The 25,108-nt window shown below is 41.4% G+C and overlaps 1 protein-coding gene across 1 annotated transcript; it reads left to right on the plus strand.

Annotated features, from left to right (window-relative positions):
- The first annotated feature begins 243 nt into the window (after positions 1-243).
- FAM110C (family with sequence similarity 110 member C) lies at positions 244-4,597 on the plus strand. Its single transcript, XM_066545868.1, has 2 exons — positions 244-1,378; positions 4,485-4,597. Exon 1 carries the CDS (start codon positions 244-246, stop codon positions 1,336-1,338), a length of 1,095 nt encoding a protein of 364 aa, XP_066401965.1. The 3' UTR covers positions 1,339-1,378; positions 4,485-4,597.
- The last annotated feature ends 20,511 nt before the right edge of the window (positions 4,598-25,108 follow it).

The raw sequence follows: 25,108 nt of genomic DNA on the forward strand, positions 1-25,108 counted from the left end.
CTCTCTCCCTCCCAGCCTTCCTGCTGCCGGGATTGGCTGTGCCTGCCGGCGGGCGGGCGGGACACGCGGCGCCCCGACGGAGCGGGGAGCGCGGCCCTCGGAGCCCGGTGCCGCCGCCTGCGCACCCGGGTGTCCTACACCGCGATTTTCCCTTTTTTTCCCTTTTTAAATTTTTTTTTTTTAATTTTCTTATTCCATTTCCCTCTCGGGACTGGAAGCAGGATCCGCGTCCCTGAAATTGCTATGCCAGCCGAACTCTCCCGGGCCGTGGGAATGCACGCCATCTCCGACCTGCACTCCTCCCTCCCCCTGCGGCTCCTCAACAAGGGGCCCGAGTACCTCCGCAGGCAGCTGGAGGCCGGCAAGCCGGGCAGGAAAAGTGCCGTGGAGAGACTGGCCGCCGATAAGGCCAAGTACGTAAAGAGCCAGCAGGTCATCGGCAGCAGGCAGGATCCCCTCATCACGCTCAGCTCAGCCTCGGAGAGCAGCAGCGAGACCTGCTCCGTGGAGAGCAAAGCAGCGAGCCGGGAGCCGGGCAGAGGCGCGGGCGCGAAGCCCCGGGAGCCGGGCACGGCCGGGAGCTCCTGCCGAGCCCCCCTGCAGCACGGCCCCCCCATCGCCAGGCGCAGCACCAAGAGGCAGATGCGGCCGGATTCCCTGGTGATCTACCGTCAGAAATGTGAGCTCGGGAGGGGTCAAAGCCAGGACAGCTCACGGGGGAATTTGGTGAGGAGGATCTTCCATGGGTCCATAAAGGAGAAGCAGTTGGCTTCCCCTGCGTTGCCCAGAGTCATGGAGGACATCGCAGCCACCGAGAGCAGCGAGCCTCTCTCAGCAAAAGATGGTGACCGTGAGCCAAGCGACCATGGAGCCGTGCAGACTATCTCTGTGAGCACTGAAGGGGCAAGGGTATGTACAAAAGAGCATGAGAGACCCTCAAAACTGAGTACACCTCCTGAAGAGGTCAAGGAGGTGAAGAGGAGAGGTCTCCATCGCTCCCAGTCAGACATCAGCTCTCGCTACTCCAAGTCCTTCGCTGACTCTGACACATTTTTCAAGTACTGTGGCCTGGAGCAGGAGGTCATTGAGGATCTTGGGAGAGAGAACTTCTCTGTGGTGTCTGACAATGTCTCCTTCAAGATCCGCAGCATCAGCGTGGCGACATCGGAGAGCGAGTTCACGAGGCACAGCGGGGACGAGGGGCTGCTGGAGGACGAACTCACAGAGCAGGTCCCCAGCAGCACCTCTGTGATTGAGCGCAACGCTCGGATAATCAAATGGTTGTACACGTGTAAGAAAGCCAAGGAGACCAATAAGGTGATCCAGGAACTGGCGTGATGACTTAATTTAGCGTGCGTTGGAGCCTGGTGAACTCAAGGTGTGTGCAGATCCTCGCCCTGACAATTTGCGTTTCTCTTTCCTTTTTAGAGAGCAGTTAACTTCTCATGGTTTATATTAGTGTTTTCAGGAAGGGCTGAAGGAAAATGTGTTTTGTTTACCACATGTTCCAGGAATGGCTTTTTTGCAAAGCAGAAATCTGTGTTATTACAAAAACCAAAATACAAACAAGTAAATGCTTGCAGCTTGCCAGGTTTAGATCAGACCCCCCAGAGGAAATTAGAGAGTTGGTGTCTGTGAAGGATGCCTGCACTTTGCGGATTCCTGCTTTGCAAATATCTTATTTCTTCTAATCTCTGCTACATTAAATGCTAGGAAAAAGCCTTAGAAATGTATTCAACCTTTAGCTACAGTTATTTGGATAACAGACTGAACTAACTACTACTAATTAGGAGTACCCTGTATTTATAGTGTACTGCTGAAACTATTTCTCATCAGGAGTGTACTGTATTTACACTACACTGCTACAGTTTTCCCCTTTACTTTAGTCTCTCTCCTTCTCCTTACACATCCCCAAGTATCAGAAAAGCAAAACTGAATCAGTGCCCTGCTATAAATCTTATTTCCTCTATGGCTTCCTGTTGGGACCCTAAAAGTTTGTTCCAGGTGACCTTATGGCATTTCACAGAGATTGGGTGTTCCTCTGCAGTGGGTTTTGCTATGTGGTTTGCTGCTGGTAGCTGGGAGTGGGTTGTGGGTTTGCCTTGGTCAGAGGGGTGCTCCAGTGTTGTAAGCTAAAGATAATAAACACAAAAGTGTGGATCTAGGCTTAGAAATCAATTACTTCACAGACAGAAACATAACAAATTTAGCTCTGGTAAAAGCCAGTGTCCTGGGTTTAATAAAAGTGGTGTTTATTTTGTGGATAATCTCCTGGAAGAGAACTATATTCATGGAGCCTGTGGTGTTGATAATCCATGAGATAGGAGTTTTTCTTCTTCCAGTACATAAAGCCCCTAGGATAACTACCACAGCTTACCGTGAGGTGTTTAAAAATTTCATGAGTAGGTCTTGATATAAAGGATTACGTGTATATTTTCTGACAGTTGGTAATTGGTGCATGAGAAGAACATAATTTGGTGTAGATACAGCTGTTGATAGAGCACATGGGCCCAAGAATGTGGAGAATTGTAGTGCTTGAGCCTCTCATTCCTATGTGGATGTGAGGCTGTCACTCTAAATTCCTTTAATCCATGTAAGGCGAAAATCCATTTACTTGAAACTGGTTTTAATGATGTGAAATTCGGTTCATCTTTAGAATTAGAATTTTTCTCAAAAGTCTGTTTTCTTTCTGCAAGAGGAGGAAGACAGGGAGAGAGCCATTATACAAAAACTTTTGTAGGCCATACTGATAAGAATGTTCTCAGGTATCCGGCTGACAACTAAAAAGAAGTGTTCTTATGTAACAAATCCTTTCCCGAATAATTTTAGAGAGAAAAAAAGGCTCTCCCAACTAATCATTTTTTCCTTGCTCATCCTTCTGTGATAAAAGGCCGGGGAGATAGACAAAACAAAATGAGAAAGGTGGTGGTTTTGTGAATCTGCTTGCAGCAAGAGGATGGGAGGCAGATTCCGGCAAGCATGAGCCACACAAGAAAAACAACCAAATAAAAGCCTGTTTGCTCCTGAATGCCCCTGATGGGGGTAAGGTCCAGGTCATCACCACAGAGCTGGCTCCAGAGGGACCAGATGGTCCTTTCCCCATCCATTTGCCAAGCGGTTCCAGTGCTGCAGCTGAGGCAGGAGATGATGGTGAGCACCCCTGGGAGCATACAGTCTGCAGAGGAGGTGCTGCACCAGGGCAAAGGCAAGGGTGGGAGGGTGGGAAGTACCAAGAGCTGAACCTCACATGAGCTTGGTCAATGGCTTTTTATTTTTACCATATAAGAGAAAATTGTATTACACAGCCTAACAAGGTGGTGAAAAGATCTCAATGAAAAAAACACCAAGTTTATTCAAGTGATCCTGTGTTCATTCTGCAATAACTTTAATTACTCTGGTAGCAATTCCTTTGACAGCCTAGGAAAGACTAATTCAGAGGGTCCTTATTTATAAACCTAATTTTAAGGATAGTAGGGCTGACTCTTAACTGTTGGATCTCATCTGTCAGGTAGTTTCTGAAAACTGAGAATATACTTAAATTAGGCCACAGAAGTGGGAAGTTCAGAAAGGTCAGCTAAAAATACCTGTACACTGCACCCAGAATAAAGGACAAAGGTCATCAAGAGTTACCATAAGTTAAATACTACATTTACTGGACAGAATTTAAGGAGAGAGTTGTTTATCATCACGTGATTGCAAGATGAGCCTTGTAGTTCTGGTCTAAATTTTCATTCAGTTCTACACCTTGACAATACAGCATCAAGTCAGATATCTGTATGTTTTCACAATTTTCAAGTGTTTGGCTCTGTTTCGCTTACTTATTAAAGGGCAGTGGACTGCTGTTCTCTGCTGGGGAGCAACATGCTCTTCCTGGTGTTCCCAGGCACATCCTTAGAAGTTCCTGGTTTTCTGCAGAGGTTTGAAAATTGTTGCATCTTCTTTGGACAATGAGGCAGAAGCCTTATTTCTGCAATCCCAATATTTGTTGTGTATAAAACACCTTTCAAGAACTGCAGAGCTTTTATGGGCCAGTGATCATTCCATTCATATTTTATGTTCTCTGTTTAATTTTTCATGAGCTCTCTGGGACCTGATGGAGCACCATGTAAATAAAAGAGCTGGTTGAAGGATCAGGTTCTTTAGCATGTCTCATCAGAGAGATGATTGCAGAGTGTGGGTTGTGAGCTTCAGAAAACTGAGGTCCTTAGCAAGATGGTCATTGCAGTTCTTCTCACTGTCAGTTCTGCTTCATTCTAGGAAGAGGTTCACTCTGCATCCTCCTTCCTGAGCTGTATCAAGATTATTCAGCCTTGAGTTTCTCATCATTCTTAAATGGGTGGGCATTATTCAAGTGGAAATCTCCAGGGAGGGTAATTTACTGTGTTGGCAGTAGCCACAGGCAGCTGAATAAAAGTTTAGAGTATCACCTTAAGCTTGTCTGATATGATAAATAACAAATGACACTGTTTTTCTTCTTTCTTCAGAATTGTTGACTTGGAAGTTGAACAAAACCAGACGCAGGAAGAAACTGTTCCCTCATCTGGCTTATGTGTACTTTGTCCAAGTTTAGTATTTTGTTGTTGTTTCCTACCTTCACCCCCATCCCCTGGAAGTCTCACTCTTGTCAAGCCCAAGGATGTCCAAGGCTGCAATGAAAAGTGGAGATTGTGAACTGTGCCCCAGCAAGACAGCAGGAAACAAAATCCCCTGGAAAATTGAAGCGTGGCAGCAGCTGCCATCCCCAATAATATACAACATCAGCTCACTGCCTCAGGATGTCATTCCAGGCTGTGACAGAAGGTTTGTTTTGTGCACCCATCTCTTTCCAGCAATGAATTTGTCAACAGGAATGGGGGGAGAAAGTGGGAATGAAGTGGCAATGACCTCTGGGTCAGGTGTTCCCTTGCAGACAGACTCCACCTGGATGTCCAAAGGCTCTGCCTTACCAGAGCTGTTTAATCAGAGCTCATCCTGACATCATTCACCATCATTTGCTTGGCTGGTGAGGACTAACTGTGGTGGCCTTGTCTGAGATACTTGGCAAACATGTAAGCTAAATTCCTGCCAAACCTCTCTTTCTCTGATAGCATGCAGGCCAAATCAGTGTACCTTGTATCCATCTAGTTTGCTCTTGCTAGGTTGTCACACAGCTTGCTCAGCCATTGGGAAAGAATAGCACCAAATACTTCCAGGAGCATGGTTCCAGGAAACAGGTATTTAGGGAGGTTTTGCATTGTTTCTGCCTTGCAGAACAGTACAATTTGTTTGCAATATGTGCCCGGGTCTAACATGGCACACATGGCAAGGTTTGGCAGTCATGGTGTAACACCTTTAGTTTTAGGCAGTGAGTGAGCAGGCTGTTACAGCATGGCACTAGGGAGCTGTGCCAGGCTGTGTTAAGCCACACTTCCCCAGTGTGCGTCTGCAGTAGGGCTGTGCAAGGCAGGAAGGCATGTTAGGGCACAGCCAGGCCAGGGAATGTCCTGATGACACCCAGTGTACACAACACCTCACCCATTGTCATCAGTAAAATGCCTCAGTTGAGCTGCCTGAGCTAAACATGTTTTAAAAGGTGATACTTGGATCATTAGTGTAGTGAATGAGGCCTCTGCAGTAGCTCATGGAATTTGCTGGCTATGCCTCAAACACCCCAATTTGTCATTGCTTGCTATAAAATCAAAGCATTTCTGCATGGACATTGCAAACCACAAAACAATTAAAAAAAAAAAAAAAGCCAAAGCCACTTTCCCTTTCATTGGCAGTGACACCTATCTGTGAAAGCTGCCTGACTGGCACAATGTTGACTTCAGCTGTGGGTTCTGCAGAGGTTAAAAGCTTACTTTGTGTTACCGTGGTTGTGGAAGAGTTGCCCTTGAAGAGCTCATCAACATCAGCTAAATATCATCTGAGTTGCACTTGCATGGGTTTTAAATGTGCTTGTCAGTCCTTGGATGGTTAGTTCTCAATTACAGCACCAGTTTGGAAATGCAGTGTCTTCTGTTTCTAGTGTTAGGTACTAAGGCCTACATGTCTGAAGTTCTTAAGATAACTAGATAACAATTCCAGATAAAATAATTGTGGAACCACTTTTCAACTGGGAGAAAACTAAGTAGTTCGTGTGAGCTCCTTCAAACATAGAGAGAAGGTAGCATATGTGGATATTTTCTTACATAACAAAATCTCCATATACATTTGTTACATTATTATAAAACGATGATTCTCAGAAAACTTCAAGATGCTGCTAATATTATAAAATTTATAGACTGAAGGTGCAGGTTTTTAAGGATCACAGTCTAGGTTTATTAGTCAAGAGCATAATCTGATGTATCTGTTCTGTTCATGCTCCCAGCAAGATGCTGTACCACATATATATTTATATATCAGAGCTAAGGAATGCTTTCTTCAAAAGCATGGATTACTGTAGATAGTTCAGAGTGCAAAAAATCTTTTGAGTTACAATCCAGTGCCCTGCCACAGGAGAAGAGAATTAATTTGTTTTGTTTCCAAGGAAAATTTTTGAAAATTTTCATTTTCAAACTTCTGTTTGTTGTTCCTCTGTCAGTTGAGTAGCTTTCAAAAGTTAAGATGAAAGATGTATTACTCAAGAATTTTCAATATTAGGAAGGAATGTGTTTAATTTGCTTAAAAATACTGAACATCAGCCTTTCTGAAAATCAATGAAGGTTTTATGGCAGAGGCTAGTGAAATCAGAACTGGACCCATTCTGAATACTTTTTAAATTCCTCTTTTTGTCTTTGTGGATAGTTCAATAGGGTTCAGGTGACTTTCCACACTGATGTGACAAAATTTCTCTGGCATTGTTCAAACTCCATAGGAATCCCAAGCACTCCCATTTATTTCAGAGGTGATGTGGACCTATCTAAGATCTTTGCCTGTTAAGCTGTAGATTCCCTTTATTTAATATTACCTTCTGGGGAAGCTAATAATTTACATTTCCAATATGTCAGAACAAAAATAGATGACAACCTTCTTTCCCCATATATTTTGGGAATGGCGAATTCAGTGCTTTTTCCAAGTGATGAGAGCTCTGGTGTTCATTCTGTTCCTGTTACTGTTACATGTAGAGGGTTCTCCTTCTGCTGGGTCTTTCAGTCATACCCTTCAAAACAAAAAGAACTTGCTAATGCTAGCCACTACCTATCTTTTTCTCAAAAAGAAAAAAAAATCTTTTTTTGTTTTTTACTCTTTGGATGGGTGGAATTTTCCAGCTTTCTTGTTAAACTGGAAAAGTGGGCTGTTGCAGTTTGAACAGAAATTTTAGCAATGGAACTGGTTTTCCAATAGTCTAGGGAGCCTAAAACGGCAGCTGATGACAAAGGCTAGCCATAAATTGAATTATTTTGTTTGACTAGAACTATGTAAACAAAATAGTCAAATGGGATGCAAGTGAACAGAACAAATTGCTGTTTACACCCAAGTGTTTGATGGTTCTCCAGTGCTGTGACAAGGGGCAATGTCCGCAGCCGTGGCATAACAGGAGAAAGGTACAAAGTCTGGGGTTTATGGTCTGGAATATGGAGATAAGACTGAAATCTTTGCAATATATTGTAAATATTACTGTACAGAAATCTATAAGAAATACAGATTTTTATATATATATATATAACTTTTCCAAGGGGTATAAGTGTACATGTTTTATGAAATCGGCCAAGCATTACATTGGTGGGGATTAAGCAGAAACTTTCTTCTGGAGCAGGTTGTCTACCATTGCCCCCTGTGAAGTTTCTTGGATCTGCTTTTGAATCCCTCGAAATGGAATAGTAGTTGGATCCAATACGGATGTTTCACCATTGTTATGCTTATATTCCTGTGAAAAAAACTATGTGCTTTTGAATGCATACAAATAAAACTACCACTCTGAGAGGTAATGTCTGTTTATTTAGAGCATACTTTTATTTTGCTGTCTCCATTAAAGTGCTATTATTTTAAAGCTGGAATCCCATTAGGGAATTAATTTCTCTGTGAGTGAGGCTGATACTTGACTGTGAACATCTCAAAGTGCAATGCATCCCTGAGCCATGCCTGGACCCCTGGCTGAGAGCTTAGGCATGGAATCTCACAAGGAGGTGGCACAATAACTAGTAGCTCTCAATATCAGTAAATTTGAATTATATGAGGCTAAGGCTGTTCTACAATATTCTAATTTTTTTTTATTTCGGAATATGGCTGAAAAGATAGAGCTTGTTTCTGAAGGGTACTATTTTTTTTCGAAATGTAGTACTCTGTTTGGTCTTGCTCAGTGTCAAAAGCTACGATGTGCTGCAGGCAACATCACACTCATCTCAGCCAGTGTCCAAAGTGGGAGGGAGTTTGAAGTTCTGCTTGGAAAATATATTATCTCCAGAATCTTATAAAAAACTGTTGTTTGACTTAACTTTCCGTAGAAAGAATTCAGTATATTATGCTAAATCTCTGTTTATTTATTTTGTGAAGAAAGGAGCAGAAATAATGGTTGGATACAGTGAGCTTTTACAAGAAACCAATGCACTCCAGTTTCATAGTTACCATTTTGGTATGGTCTAATCTGCTCAGACTCAAGTGTTTCACCAGCCAGCATTTGAAGGCAACTTGAGGCAGAGCTAAAAAATGCTTGCTGTGCAGATTGGGATCTTCCACAAAAACCCAAGAGCAACATTATTATCACTGACATCTAACCTTGCTCTCACAAATCCTGCGTGACCTATGTCAGTGCAAGGTATGAAGCAAGTCTGGAAAGGGTGAAATACATTCATCCCCCTTTCTGTGGAGGTTAATCTCCCATAGCAAGCCTTTGCTCATCTTGCTGCCTTAGAGAGGACAGAGCTATTGTAGTCTGAGAATGACCTTGGGCCACAGCCCAGCTTAACATTTAGGAACATTGCTCTTAAGTAATTTTTCAGGTAACATCTTTATCCCATATTTTATGAAGTCCAGTGGATTTCTTCCAAAAGTGAGGTTTGGCAAGCTCCTGCTCTCAGACTGTCTGGTGCAAGCAACCTTTAAAAGTCAGAGCTTACCCATCCACTGCTTTGCTTCTGATTCGTCTCCGAGTAGTGAATTGGTGTTGGAAATAACCCAGAAAAAAGGTCTTTTCAGATGTATTGTAGACGTTGAGGACTTCTGAACACACCACTGCAAAAGTACTCAGTATCTCCAAGAGCTTTTGCCAAAGAAAGGGCTATGCTATGTCAACAGCAGGCAAATAAAGAAATACAGAATTTGGCTTTACTCTGTAAAGAGATGCCTTCAAATTTTGAGGATATTTTGTGATTGGGCCATATTTATCCCAGCTTTATCCTGTGGTACTGAATGGAGACTATGTCAATTCACTTAAGTATAATGTTGTAGAGAGAGGTGGTAGATGTCCCATCCTTGGAAATAAAATAAACTTAGAAAGGACTGCTCAGCTCATTTGCAGACAATGGTGTAACAGCAGTCTGTCAAGGTCTCCGTGACAAAAGGTGTTGAGAATTTTGGTCAATTATACTTGCCAGTAAAATTTGTGATATAGCAGAAAAACAAACAGCATCATAGGGAAAAAACCCCTTCCAGACCGAAGTCAGCTACATATATCCATCTCCAGGAATCAATCTAGTTACTGAAAGAACACAAAATCCTGTAAAATTAGCTTGCGCATTTGTACTAGACTTGAGTTGCCTCATCAGTAATGATTAAAAATATCTAAGAGCTGTGATTGTCTGGGTTTCAAAGTTTGCCTCAATAATCAAGAGCACAACAGGAGTACTAATTTTTATGTTTTTTTCATAGGCAGTAACAGGAACCAGAGCATAGCAATCATCAACACAAACCCACGTGTTTATTGGTCAGTTATTGATCGGCATTAGAGCAGTGAAGCAACAAGCACCAAGATGTGAAGCCACTCACAAAGAGGCAGGCACAGCTGAGCACACCAAGGGGAATGCTGCTCCTATTCCCTCCTTTTAGCCCAACCTCTTCTTGCATCACTGTTTTTCTCTTTGTTGACCAGGAAGTCTTAACCACTTCCGCAGTTACTCATCGCTGAGTTGCTCATCTTGTGCCCTCTCTGCCCATCCCTTTCCGTGTTTACTTTTCCAATGAACTCATTCCTGTGCCAATCATTACGCATGGCACTGCTCTATTTATCCTTATTCCTGTAATCTTTTTTTCTGAATAGTGCTATCAGTTAGGTTTTACACCCTTCTGCTCAATCTTTCTGTTTCTGCCCTAAGGAAACTAAGAACTAATCATGCAAAAAGTCAAGAAATGAGTGTGCTCTGTAGTTAAGCAGAAGCTTTCAAGATCAGAGATCAACTCTCTAGTCTTTTTTCATCTATATAGTTCTTCCTGCCTAACTTAGCAATAACTTTTCATTGTTTTCTTCTTTGATGCCTGGTTGTAACATCACTTTTGTCTTGGTTTGTCTTCTAGACGATATTTTTCAGAGCTGTGATGACACTTTGTCCTCAAAGAGCTCTGAGCACAGCTATTGCAAAATCAAATCCCAAATCACAAGTCTTTTCATGGTGTACTATAGTTTAAACCTTCTAGGAACTTTGGTGGGGCCAAATAAGAACATTGGGACAGTGAAAGCCAATTGAGTAAGCTTTGCAGTAGCAGGACTGAAAAAGAAAGACTGAAGCAGTTCTGTGTGGAACCCAGGACAGCAAGGTATCTCTTGAGATTGTGGGAAAGATGCAGTTCACCGCTCATTTCTTGGGAACACACCTTCACTCAACAGTTATTTCCTGCAAGAAAGTAAATTTAAGAAGAACTTTATCACATGCAAGAGTCAACCAAAATGAAACAGAGATGCAGTCTATTGGGTTCACCTGCAAACACAAGTGAGTTGACTCTCCAGGCATCTATTGGGTTTAAGAGGAGCACCTGCAGAGCTGCCTCCATCTGCTCTGACAACAACAAGAATAGGATTCCATTGTAAAAAAGGATTAAATTCCTTGATGTCAATTACTATAAAGAGGCTGAAAACTGTATAACTTCTGAGAATAGGCCTTCAGTGTAACATTTAAAGACAGACTAATTGTCTGGAAGCTCCAATTTTCCTACATTTTCAGATATTTAGATTGTATAATTTTATTACCCTACAGTTGGTAGAAAGATCATCTTATTCCTGCAGAGTTTGAGACATTAATAGATCATCTTACATTGCTCTAAAACAATTGCAGAAACAAAGTGGTGGGATGGTAAGAGGACTTCTCTGCCCACTGATCATAGAATCATAGAATATGCTGAGTTGGGAGGGACCCACTAGGATCATCAAATCCAACTCCTGGCCCTGCACAGGACAATCCCAAGAATCACAACATGTGCATGAGAGTCTTATCATGCACTATCCAAGAAGACGATTTTTTTCTATGGGACTTAGTCTAACATCCCCATTTATCTATGCTTGATCTCAAACTGTCACAAATAAATTCCCCTGGTCTTCGAATATTTGCAACATAAATCAGTGTGGTTTGTATTATGTTAGCATCTTGCTTTACCCGAGGACTGAGACCAATATTAACAACAGTCCTCATGTGTAAAATGTTTGTACAAAAGCAGGAGTACATAAAAAATATAAAGTCTGCTCATTACATCACCCTACATAGGGATAATCTGTAGGATTTTTTACTGTAAAAATGAATATAATGCAATTAAAAATCATGCCCTCCAAAATGCAGGGAAACAAGGAAAACTAATGTGGAGTAATGTTTAACTCCCAAAGTTACACAATTTGATATATTTTTGTCTTTCTTAAGAGAGGCATACCCTAAGAAAGGTATTTACATCCTATCTAATGGTTCAGCAGAGCTGGCAAGATCTAGGAAAGTTGCAGTAAATTGTGAAAGAGATGTTTCATCACAGAACAGAACTCAGATTCTGCCTGCAGTTGGGAGGCACAGGAAACTGTTGTCTTAATTAGAAGCATGGATTTAAATCTATTTGCATTACTTTAACTGTAAAATAAAATTGATTGAGAAGTGCTGCAAATGTCCATGTGCTCAGTTGTCCTTCAGCAGTCCTCCCTCTGCTTAGTTCATGTCAGCTTGCCACAGGGCTCAGCTGAACAGAAACAAGGGAAAAGATTTGGAGCTCTGAAACACTCATTTATCTGAGATGTGGCCATGGAATGAGATCTGGCTGTCAAGTGCTGTGGAGCTAGTGTTACCATCCACCAGCTGCAAGTCCAGCCTCCAAGGTGTGCTGAGGGGCACAAGAACAGACCCTGGCCACTGCCAGCCTCCCTTTAGTGCTGCAGCACATGGGGCATCTTCTCAAGCTTTTGTGCACCTGGCAGGAGCTGATGGAGCAGTGGGGACTGCTGGGAAGGAGGCCTGCTAGGAAGAAAGGTGGTTGACCTGGACTCTAAAAGTGCTCTCCAGGGATCATCTTATCAACTATAGCTGTTCCAGCTTCAGGGCCCTTGCCTACTGTGTAAATAGAATATGTACTGGTAAGTTAAAGGAAGAGATCAGGGTTTATTTTCATCTAAATTAATGCTCTACCACTTAAAAAAAATCTGTATTTGTCTCTCTAAATAGATCATAAATACTTATTTCTCATTTAAGCCCAACTTAAAATTATTTTGCTCATTCCTAAATTAAAACAAACACTGACCAAATACTCCTGTATTTGTTCTCTGTTAATTTTACTCAACATTCTACTACACAGTTATCTTTTCAAGGTATATATATGTATATTTCATTTGAAATAAATACTTTTCATAGTGCTATAAACACAGTTATGATCCAGATCGAAACCATCCAAACATTTAGGACTCTTCAGGTACTGAATGGGAACAAGAAAGAGAAGGATACCAATTTTACACTTAACATTTTGCTACAAGCCTGGGGTTTTTGTCCAGATTCACAGTTCAGTGGAGGAGACAGGAGAGTCATGAGGAACTCATGTTATTGAACTCATGGTGTCCATGACTCTGGTCATGGATAAGTGCTGTGCTTTCCTGTAGATGTATACATGTAGCATGGTAACATCCTGGGAATGACTGCAAAGCATAAACTTCTCCCAGCACAAATATTTCCAATATCAAGAACTCTCCAATGTCCATTTCCTACAACCTTCCCAGCCTTCCCTAGTGCTTCTATTCGTTGTGACAAACCTCAAAGACATAGCTGGAGACACAACAATGTTTTCTGCACAGTCAGGATCACACCTTTGCCACTGTGATCAAGGATGAAATGTAAAGCAGAGACAACAAGTTCCATCCAAGCAGGAAGTAAACGTGGGTGGTTCTGAGTGAAATCCACTGGGATGGTGCAATGGAAACACAAAATAGTCGATCATAAACGGATGTGTTTCAAAGGAAGAATCATGCCACATAGCAACAAATCCATCAGAAGTATGAGAAAAGCCAGTGTAGCTAAAAAAGGAGGTGAAAATTAAATCGCTTCAAGGAGGATTCTTAAGACATGAGGAAAAAAGTGGACTAGAAAGTTCCCAGAATGTAAAAAGAAAATATAGCTGTGATGATGGCGTTTTCCATTGTGTGGAGGAGGCAAGAAAAATTAATCAGGAATAAAGTGAAAGATATGTCCACTATTTGACTTCCTTATTAATAATTGGGTTGGATCCATTATGTCTAGAGAGCTCACTAAGTCTACTGAGCTTCTAAGGTAAAAGTAAGCTGATGTGAGAATCATTTTAATGAAGTCATAGATTTTGGCTTTATAAAATGTTCTGCTTTTCAGGCTTAAGGTTCTCACAGTATTTAATTGAGTAATAATCTATTATTGATAGTAGTTGCATCTAGAAAGAGCCACATGATACTGCAGCCAAGAAGAGGGGGTGCTAAGATATTGGGTCATAGCTGCCTGAAATGGTGTAATGTTTCAAAAGAACTCACAACCTTTCCAAATCATAATTCTCTTTATCAGAAGTATCTCAGAGCCAGTTTTGCAAACAGATGCTGGTACTAAGGGTTCAGCCACATGACTCAGCTCTGGCAGCCGAACCTGCCAGCACTTGTCCTGTGAGCTGCTGTGACTGTCCAGGTGTGTGCTCCTGGCTGGCTCCAAACAGGAGGTGATGCAGCCTGTGGGTATTTTACAGCTGGGGCTGTTGCTGTGTTCTAAGGGCAGGCTAACAAACAGTGCCCAGCAGCCCAGTGCATCTCACCTGACTGCCCACCCCAGCAGGCCTTTCTGCAGCCAGTGAGTCATCCTGTCTCCTGATGGACCTGGAATGAATCACTTCTGCAGCTACCTGCAGTTCACTGCTGACTGCTGGGGGAGAATGGTGGCTGATTTAGGCTAGACTACTAACCTTTGGCCAGGTAAACTTAGTCAAGAGCAATCCCACCCTCATCTGGTGTTCATAAATTGTACCGTTGTGAAAGTGTTTGTCCGAAGTCATAAAGTCTACTGAGATTTTAAGGGAGGGCCTGCCACTTTTTTTTTTGTCCTTTATTGAGGTAAAACATTTTGGTCACTGTTTTGGCCTACTGTTTCTGAAAATCCCCACCCAGGTGTGGCTGGAAGAGCTTCAGCCTGGAAGAAATGCTGCAGAGCCAACTTGGTCATTGGCAGAAAGTCCCAATAGGGCAAAGAATGTTGGGTGCCTCCAGGCCAGGAGGGCTCAGCAAATGTGACACCACAATGGCACCCTAACATCAAGAGGGAGTGTAAAAGTTGTCCTTACTTATCTAGGAATAGGCAAGTTAGTTTAGGATAAACTCAATATCTGGCACATAAATTAACTTTTGTGTTAAGTGTGGCTGTTTAGAACAATTGTCTGCTCCCCAAAAAAGAGATTTCTTTTTTGAAGGCTATTTCAATCTCACAACCAGCAGGTTAAAGTGGTGCCAACTGAGGTATGGTGAGATTTGGTTTATCCTTATGATAGAGAGCAACACCTAAGGCAAATCTGAAAAATCAAGTGGTATTCTATTCCAGAAAAGAGCTGTGTCTTTAGCCAAAAAAAAGCTGGAAAGGCAGGGAAAAGAAAGGCAAGGATTGATACAACGGTCTTTGTTTTATTTTCAGAATGAAAGAGGAAAGAGCAGTTTGTCAAAACAATAGCAAAGGTGCTGAAAATCAGTGGAGGAAAGAGATGTGAGTCATTAGTGTGCATAAATCTAGATATCTAAATGGTAAGGCTGGTCAGAAAATTTCCCACAAAAAATATTTTCATAATGGAACTTGTCTTTAATGGAGTTCATGTTTTTCAGAGAAGTATTGAATGAATATCCCCCCCCTCCACCTCCCACACCCCCCCCCCCCCAAAAAAAAAATTTTGGCACCAACGAAATTAGAAATCTCTGGAAATGAATATATTTTTACCAGGAAGAACAGTTCAGGTCAAAGCAAAACATCACAATACATAGTAGAGGAAGCAGCATGCTCAGAGCATCTGGTGTATTCAGAAATAGGCTCATTTTGGGTGCTGGGTTCTTTTTGGTCCTGAGGCAGATCATGGAAAAGTTGAATACAATTAATTAGTAATTGTTCAGCTGAACAATACTGTTATTGTTGCTGTGAAAGGCCAAAACTACTGACAGGAGTTTTAGAGAGTTCTCATTATACCATTAATGCAAAACTCTGTACTCACTAGTACGCTGCTGGGTCTGGGCACCGTACCCCCTCATCTTAAAATTCCAGTATGTACATATACTTTCTCAAGTCTATTAATACTAAAGTGTAATATTCATTAGTATTCCAGTCAGACAAACATGTTCCAGGCCATTAGAGTGCAATATAAAGAGTCATTACTTTTTTCCAGATAAAGTGCAATGCACTGAAAAGGAAGTTTTCATTTGAACTCTAAACTTGGATGATATCTTAATATGTGAATGTACAACTACTGAAGCTGTTAATGTGTAACTAACTGAAAGATTCTTTGGAACAATACCTTGAGTCTCTGCAGTTTTCCCAGTTGTGTTACTGTCAGCAGCAACTTGTGATTTCTGTGTGCTGTGATAAAATATTTTGCATTTAACAAATATAGTTGTGTCAGAGAGAAAATTAAAGGAGATTTCTCTTCTGGTTATCTTTTTCCTTTTTCTAAAGGTCTATGTACCCTCTCTAAATATTGCTTTATCACTTATATTATGAAGAGCAAGTGTGTTGTGAAACACACTCAAATCATCCAGGAGGTCTTGTAACACCCATTTCACATTGTTTCATAATGATATTTTTATTTCTGTTTGGAAAACTGAAGCAAAAAGAAATGAAAATTCCATAAAATTGAGAAAATACATGCTGATGCTAAAGGGAATTTTTTTTTACCTTTGAAAGAGAACTATAAAGGAAGGAAGGAAGGAAGGAAGGAAGGAAGGAAGGAAGGAAGGAAGGAAGGAAGGAAGGAAGGAAGGAAGGAAGGAAGGAAGGAAGGAAGGAAGGAAGGAAGGAAGGAAGGAATCACAGGCAATATCAGGCTGAAATAAAAGTGTTTAGAAAATAGAAATCAATAAAATATTTTAAAACAAAGCCTGTTTGTAGCTCAGCTATCCTTCCTAAGAAATCACGCTCTTCTTAGAATCTTGTTTACATGGTTTTTATAATGTGTTTAGAAGTAATTATTTTACACTTTGCTCCTAAATTTGTCCCCAGCAGTCCTCCCCTCATATCTAGCCTTTTGATTTTTCATTCTGCTTATGAAAATAAGGCTGCTTGCAAGGTTACACGACCCTTCCCAGGGCATTCGCTAGGTGTACCTGAAAGTCATGTCCTGTGTTTGCCTGAGGTATTGGCTGCTCCTCCCATAAAGGGGCAGAGATTGCATTTGTTTGCAGATGAAATCTATATTATTGATTTCTAGCCATCAAGATTCAGGCAGCTGCTGTTTTCTGAAACCCTAAGGCAAACAATGAATAGTAGCACCAGAAAGACACCAGACAATTTTTCTTGCTTCTGCCATTTCCTTGCACTAGCTTTTATGTCTTTTATCCTGACTTTCTGCTTTGGAGACGTGCCTAAGTCATATTTCTTATAAATATGTTTTGTATCCAGGGATTTTTCTTGCTCTTCTAGATGGACTAGTCCTCCAGACTCTAGTAGTCTGTCAAAGGTGATCAAAGAAGGAGCTGAGAGGAGACAGTTTAAAAGGGAATTGCTGATCAAAGGAATGCAAAAAATACTTTTACCAGAGATATGTGATATTATGTCATGGGAGAATTGGTATAGAGGGAATAATGGTGTGTTTTATTATTAAAATAAAGGTTTGCAATAATAATAGGTTCTTGAAAAAGACTGTAGTATCTCTTATTATTATCTAATAAGAATTTAGCTATGGCTTTTTGATAGTTTTTCAGGTCCTTTCATCAGCTCTTCAGACCTAATGGCTCTTTTTTTTTTAATATGCATTTAACTCTTTTGCTGAAGTCCCATGACTGGTTAGTTTTGAAGCTATGATACAGGACTAAATGGATTGGTATTTCTATTTTATTGGCTTGTTAAAATGAAGCATGTTCTGAGGAAGACAAATTGGCAAACTGGCAAAGATTAAAAGCTGTGAAGGGCAAAACATGTAACTGGGACAACTTTCAACACTTGTGTGAATCCATCAGGAAGCCACCTACTTTGCACCAGGCTTCTGGTGTGGGCAGTGCACCCACACAGCTCAGAATCCATCCAAAGCTGTGGGATGGTGACCCCTGCACCAGCACGGGGCTGCCTTCAAACCCTGCATCCCCAGGGGCTTGACAGGGCACAAACACAAACCAGTAATATATTTGCAACAAAAGCAGCTCACGTTCTAGGAGATGTCAAGAAATGTCTGACGGTTACAGTGAAGACAGCAGATGGAAGTCAAAACAAAGCAAACATTTTCAAAATACTGCTAGTATCTTAATCTATACTTGGGCAATTAAATTATTCAATCACAGGCCTCATTAAAGACATTAACAGTTGAGAAATTTTTGCAATTCTGAAAGAAAAGAGCTCCCTTTTTTTGCCTGAACTCAATGTAGAACTAAGCTTTTCCTAAGAACACAGGAACTGACTCAGAAAGGCCAACTTCAGACATGCCTGACAGTCCAGCTCTGCAGAAACACCACAGGAGAGCGCATCCCTTACTGGCAATGTGTCCCCTCAGCTTGTAATTCAAAATATGGAGAATTTTGGTTTGGATTTCTGATTACAAATACAATATTTTAAAATACAGACTCAACATGCACTGGATATTGATAGTTCAGAGTAGACTCACTGTTCTTTCAATACTTCAATATCAGCAGTGCTGGAGGGTAAGTAGCACCAAATAATTGTATGGATTTGAATCTAGCTTTAAAAAAATCAGTAAGAACACAGGTCACAATGACAAAGCCTTTCAGTCTCTTTTTTGATAAAGATCCATGATTCTAAAAAGCATAGGTACACAACAGAATTACAAAATACATCAACATTTCTCTTCTTTTATTGCCTTTTATTTTGGGGGCGGGATTTGGCAGACCTATTTGTGAACTTACATCCCTCATCCAACTGCTGATCTATCAGCCAATAAAAAGTTAGTAACATTTAAAAACGCAACAGCCTGAAATGTAAAACAGAGCTGCATATGGACTCTTGTCTTCTCCAGAATTATAAATACTGTTCACTTTTTGGAAAGCAGTATGAATGAATAAATGAATGAGGAAAAAGAAAGGCAGACACATAAATAATTTTAAAACATGACTAATGTTCTAAACCATTAAATGAAGATTTTATCAGTTTGTCATATCTCTTTCCATTCAGTTGCATGATTCTCTCATTAGGAGCAATTTCTCTTCAGAATTCTTCAGTGTCTTTCCTAAGAGAGCTTCACCACTGTGAAAGAAGAACTGATACACCAAGTACAAAATAGTGGATTTCCCCTAATCTGATCTGGTTAGCAATGAAAATGAATATCCCAACACAGACATTTCTGGAGTTTGCAGACATTAATGGTTTAACAATCATTGCAGTATGTATAGCCATTTTCATGTGTGTTTACATAATAGAAGCACCAAAGCCTGCTGAACTGGAAGTTGATCAAAGTCACATTCCCAATTAGGCAGTAAGCCAAAAGAGAGGGTGAGCTGATAAACTCTTCCCAGTATTCATATACCCCTTAAATGCTAACTAATCATGGGATTATTGAGATGAAGTACATCACACTGACAAAAACACAATTGAAGCTTTTATCTTAGAACAACAAAAAAATAAAATTTTCATCTTAGGAAAAAAAAATTACCACAGACATTCATACAATTCTGAATATTAATGGATTTTGTTTTCATTTTGTACACGATTGAAAGGGTAGAACTACTGGAAATTTGTTTTCAATTATTTTGAAAGGTTTCAGTGGACAGTTTTGAGAGCTTTCTTCTAAAAATAGCAGTACAGGCTATGACTACAGAGATTTCTAACCTCACTATCATTTCAGTGAAAGAAGAATTAGGACTGCAATTTTATTTTTTTCATGAGAAATAGAAACAAATTTAAAACCTGTTCTCTTTAGAGATGATGACTAGGGCTGGATGCCAGAATATTGGATTTGGCATTGAAAGGATTCTCTCTGAGTTTATGAAGAAAAACTATCATTACACACATAGCCTAGAATTCTGGAAACAAAATATTGAATACTTTCTCTAAACTCATGTAAGCCATAGACCTACTCAATAATGCTGTTCTGAGGACAACTGGCTTTTCCATAATTGAGCTACCATGATCCTAAGAACAAGCAGCAACAAAATTGTGTTGCCTCAAACCCAATTTTTTTTCTTTTATAGTTACTAATAAATGCACCTTTTCAGTTAGTTCCTCCATTTGCTCCATAATTAAATTAACAGTTTACCCAATTTTTAGCCTTTGCTTAAGTCAGGAAATGTGAAATGAGAATATGGCCTTTTAGCTCCACAGTTACACAGCTTCCCTGATACCTAGAAGATGCCTTCAATTTTTTTTTTTCTCTTATGGAAGAATGTGGGCTTTGATTTGTCTTTATCACAGTAAAAATCATAATTTCCATGGAACAACAGAAAATTCACATAAATGTCTTTGAGGAGTTTGGTTTGATTTTCCCTGGGATATTCAAGAATCTCCCCCAGAATATTGTGAAATGATGCTTTGGATATTCCCTTTACTCATAGGTACTTTACTTACCAAATTACAGATCTCATATGTATAGCCATAGTAAACAAGAAAAACCAGAGCTGTGCCAAACCTCGTTGCAAAGCCCTTCTGTGCTAGTTTGCTGTATTACAAGTAATCCTCTGCTCCCTTTCTTTTCTAAAAGGTGATTTGGTGATTTATCCTCATCAGACTGGAACCATCACTATTTGTTGTATCCCTTTGATACAGAAGACATTCCTAAGAACCTGAAACAAGCTGATCCTTCATGGTGTCAGTGAACATTTAGAATACACAGCACTTTCCAATGTGCACTTTCCAACACAGCTTCTCTGCTGGTGGTGCTGCTGCTGCAAGCCAGGGGCTGCTGGAGCTGCTGGGAATTGCTCATGGCACAGCAGGTGAGCTCTGCCTGCATGTACCTGCAGTGCTTTGTAATGGTTGTTGTAAACCCTCCAGCACTAAAGAGCTGAGAAAATGTCCATTGGCAGACAGCAAACACAAACAGCAAATGTCAGTGAGAGGATGGAGTTCTTGCCCAATCTTCTTAACGTTCAGCAAAGTAGCCCTTCAGAAAAGGATGTTTTGAATTCTGTTCCTGTGTGAAACTGCAAATATACGAGTTCACCACACCCCAAAGCAAACTTAGACCCACTGGTATTTGACTGCAGCCATTTTTAGCTACACAAGAGAAGACATGATTTCATAATGCCATCCCATCACTTATTCACTCTCTCTTAGCAACCCCAGCTCATGAAGCAATTTAGGTCACACAGATGACTGCACTCAATCCCTACCAGCAAAGCTGATGTTTAAGAACTCAGCATTAATCATGCTACATAATATTCAGGTATGTGCATGTTACAGGGCAGTCAGTACCATGCACAAACCTGTACATACTAACCGTGGCTAATTTAGAAGAGGCATGTAAAATAATTAAGCAGTAAACCACAAGGCATTTCAAGGAGGTCAGTGATGTTTCTTTGATTTTTGTAAAGTCTGGGAACAATGAGCCTCAAACAACCCATTCAGTGCAAAACTATTTACAAATTGTACTATTAATCATCTTTTATATATCAGATAAAGATGCATAGATACATATAAAAATTGTTACCATGGTTAGACACCAGCTCTGATCTCTCAGCTTAGCTCTCACAAATGGCACTGGAGCCCCCCACACAGACCCCACATTGCTGGACCAGCAGGTTAAGTGCATGTTGCACTTGGGTCCTCATGTAGAAAAACCCCAAGCTATGGTGGACATGGTGGATGAGAGGTTGGACAGTATGCCCTTGCAGCCCAGAAATCCATTTGTATCCTGGGCTGCATCCAAAGCTCCATGGGCAGCAGCTGAGGGAGGGGATTCTGCCCCTCTGCTCTGCTCTGCTCTGCTGAGACCCCACCTGCAGGGCTGCATCAGCTCCGAGGTCCCCAGCACAGGAAGGACATGGACCTGTTGGAGTGAGTCCAGAGGAGGCCACCAAGATGATCAGAGGGATGGAGCAGCTCTGCTGTGAGGATAGAATAGCAGAGAGAATTGGGATTGTTCAGCCTGGAGAAAAGAAGGCTTTGGGGTGACCTAATTTCAACCTTCCAACACCTAAAGGAAGAATACAACTGAGATGGAGAAGGACTTTTTACAGGAGCATGTGGAGACATGACAAGAGGAATGGCTTCAAACTGAAAAAGAGTAGGCTTAGATTAGATACTAAAATATTTTTTAAATCCCTTACTGTGAGGATGGTGTGGCACTGGCACAGCTGAACCAGGGAGACTGTGGATGCTCCATTCCTAGAAGTCTTCATGGCCAGGTTGGATGGAGCTCTGAACAACCTGGTCTAGTGAAAGGCATCCCGTCCCACTGCAGGGGTGTTGAAGTTAGATGATCTTTAATGTCCCTTCCAGCTCAAGCCATTCTGTGATTCTGTGAGTTATTATGTATCTGTGAATCTGCAAGAACCATGTGTCACCCAGCTCAGCAAGGAATAATAGTTTTTTCCTTCACATAATTCAAAGCCTGAGGACAGGAAGGACCATCTGCCACTACCACCCCAGTGACACATCAGTCTGCAGAAAGCCTGTCACCTTGTTGTGATGGCACACAGTCAAAGATGAATTCAGCCAGGGCACAGAGAACATCCCCCAGAGGGTGAGTGATTCAACAGGGCATATGAGGCTTTGACTGAGTGCATCTGTGGGAAGTGTGAAAAATCTAGTGAGAACCAGTGCCCCATGAAGCCCTGATTCCAGCAGGATTGCTTCACCCAGCACCAGGTGCTTGTGTACAGCTCAGGAACCTAGGTTAAGCAAACCGTATTAATGGTTTATATAAATATTAATTATTAACCAGGAATTAATTTCCACATAGGATGGTGCTTTCAATGAAAAGTAATATTAGGCAAAGACTGAAAAATATTACTACTGTGCTGTTATAGCATGAGATGAGAAAATCAAGTATGAAGAGAAGGTAGGAAAGGAGAAGACTTATTAGCAGTTGGCAAAACAGTCTTGGAAGAAGTGGAAACAGGAAAAAAATGTGAGCTTCAAGTCCAGGCAGAAGTCTAGTGTTAACAGTTTTTAACATGGCATGTTCCATCTTGGACAATGAGGGAAGCATGGTGACTTTTGTGATAGACATCCAGATAGTGTTGGTCATACTTGGAACAGATCATTCTGTGTCCACCTCTTGCAACATTCAGTCTCCAATGTCCTCAGAGAGCTCCTCTCAATAGCACAGCATGATGCATTCACTGTGGAGTGGGCAGTGAACCTGATGCAAATCTGCACCCTGCTGCTCAGACAGTCCCAGAACCCAGTATGGCTCTATTTGTGGAGAGTGGCCTTTTGCATCTCCCTCACAAAAAGGCAGCAGCCCTCCACTTTTCCTCCAGCAGGTGCTCATCCAAAGCACCCACAAATCTACATGAAAAGACTGAGCTGATCCCACAAGTGAAAGCCTCCAGAATTTCAAATGTGCTTTCCATGTATTAGTCTGACATGAGCACTCTAAAGCTTCTGGTTTATCAGGTTTTTCTGTTCCTGTAGCTAAAGCTACTCAAGCAGATGGCTGTGTCTCACCCTTTCTCAGCCCTGAAGTTCCTGTTACATGGGCCAGTTTGTAAAGTAAGCACCTGGGGAATGGGGCCACTGCCAGAACAGCCTTGCTGTGGGTGCCTTTTGGGAAAAGGTTTCATACTATGCATTAGAAGCACAAATAATGCAAGATCATTTTGCAGAGCTGTTCTGGATCTGAGAACCAAGAGCTGAGGCAGGGAACAAAGAATGTGGAGGAATCCACCTAGCATCTTCCAAGCCTCTGTATCTGTGACTGGTGCCTGTAAGGTTTTCCTCATCATCCATCCCTGGGCTTTGCCAGCAGAGACCCAACTGTCTTCAGCCACTGAGGGCTATGCAGTCCAGAGACAAGGATCAATGAGGGAGGTGCTCTGATGGACTTCATCCTTACAAAGAAAAAGAATTTCACAGGAACATAAAGATCAAGGGAGAGTTGACTGTTTATCAGTCAAATAGGGGATGTTTATCTTGACTTTAGCAGGGCTTTTAACACTGGCTCTCATAACATCATTAATGATCTGGTTGTTGGGGCAGAGAGAAGACTTGGTAAGACTGCAAACAATAAAAGGTTGGAATGAATGCTTGGCACACCAGGGAGTTTTGTGGGCATTCAAAGGAACACAACCTGACCAGGCTGGAGAAATGGGCTGGCAGGAATCTCATGAAGTTCAATAAGGGGAAATGCAGAGTCTTGCGCCTGAGGAGGAAAAGTTCCATGCACCAATAGACTTTGTGAGACAACCAGCTGAAAAGCAGATCTGCAGAGCAGGAGTGAGGGACCCTGGTGGGAAACAAGCTGACCGTGACCCAACACTAAGTAATTGTAGCAAAGAAGGTCAAGAACCTCCTGAGTTGCATAAAAAGTGGTGCTGCCAGTAGATCAAAGGATGTGACCCTGCCCTCTGCTCTACTTACAGTTGTGCATAAACAACCAACAGAGCTGTAAAGAATACATGGGGGTCAGACAGGAGATCTCTAGAAGTCCCTTTCAACTCATCTGTTTTGTGATTCTGGCAGAACAAATGAGTAAGAAAGCACAGATTTTATTCTCTCTGTATCGAATAGAAGAACTTGGTGCTCTGGTTCATTTGCAGTGTGTATCCCATTAGCTTATCCATTGATTTTAACATAAAGCTCAGCAAAATGTGCTTGGCCCATAGTTCTCAGTGAAGTGACACAGTCACAGCTTTCCCTTGTTGTAATGGAAATGACACCACTGAAGTGGATGTGACTAAAATAACTGATGATGTGCTGCTTTGCATAGAGGAAAAAAACCCAGTGTTTTCAGAACTAAGATCACTGCAAAACTGTACTGGTAAGTTTGAAAATCCTTCTAGGAAGAACCATAATTGAAAAGAATGCCAAAACATGGTTTAAACTGCTTAACTAGATATATTCTGTCCCTCTCTCTGGTATTTATTACCTTTGTCATCCAGTGTATTATTATAGACTCTGATGGTCACACTTCAAAGTCTTGTTTTAGGTTCTTTAATGTGCTCAGAATGGTCTAGACTTGATGTCCTATGCCAAATTTCTTCCTGCAGAAGTTTTATCAAGCATTTATGAAATTTATATTTGGCCAATGCTTTTTCCTTTCTAAAACTGGGGGAGATATGAAACTCATTCAATTTTAATTAGTTCCTTAAATGGGTCATTATCATATCTGAAATATCTGAATGAGATTCTTGGAGCTAGCACAACTTCTCAGAGGGTAGCATATTCAGATGCTTTATGTAACACAGTTACAAGGCAGGAGGGAGCTCTATCATTTTCCCCAAAGTGGTGCAATGCAGAAGGATGTACACTAGCTGAGAATTCCCTGGGGACACCCAGGGCAAACAAGTGCCTATCATGTCCACACGTTTCAAGGACATTTTTGTTTCTCTGCTAAGTATAGAGGGTATCAACAAAAGAAGCAGAGGCTTGGACTCATGCCTCACTTCAGAGGCTAACACATGCTCCATGGCCTTCCTCTGCAGTCACTGGGCAAGGAGAAGCAGGGTCTCCCC

Source organism: Molothrus aeneus, chromosome 3 (genome assembly GCF_037042795.1).
Source record: "Molothrus aeneus isolate 106 chromosome 3, BPBGC_Maene_1.0, whole genome shotgun sequence".
Taxonomy (NCBI): Eukaryota; Metazoa; Chordata; class Aves; order Passeriformes; family Icteridae; genus Molothrus; species Molothrus aeneus.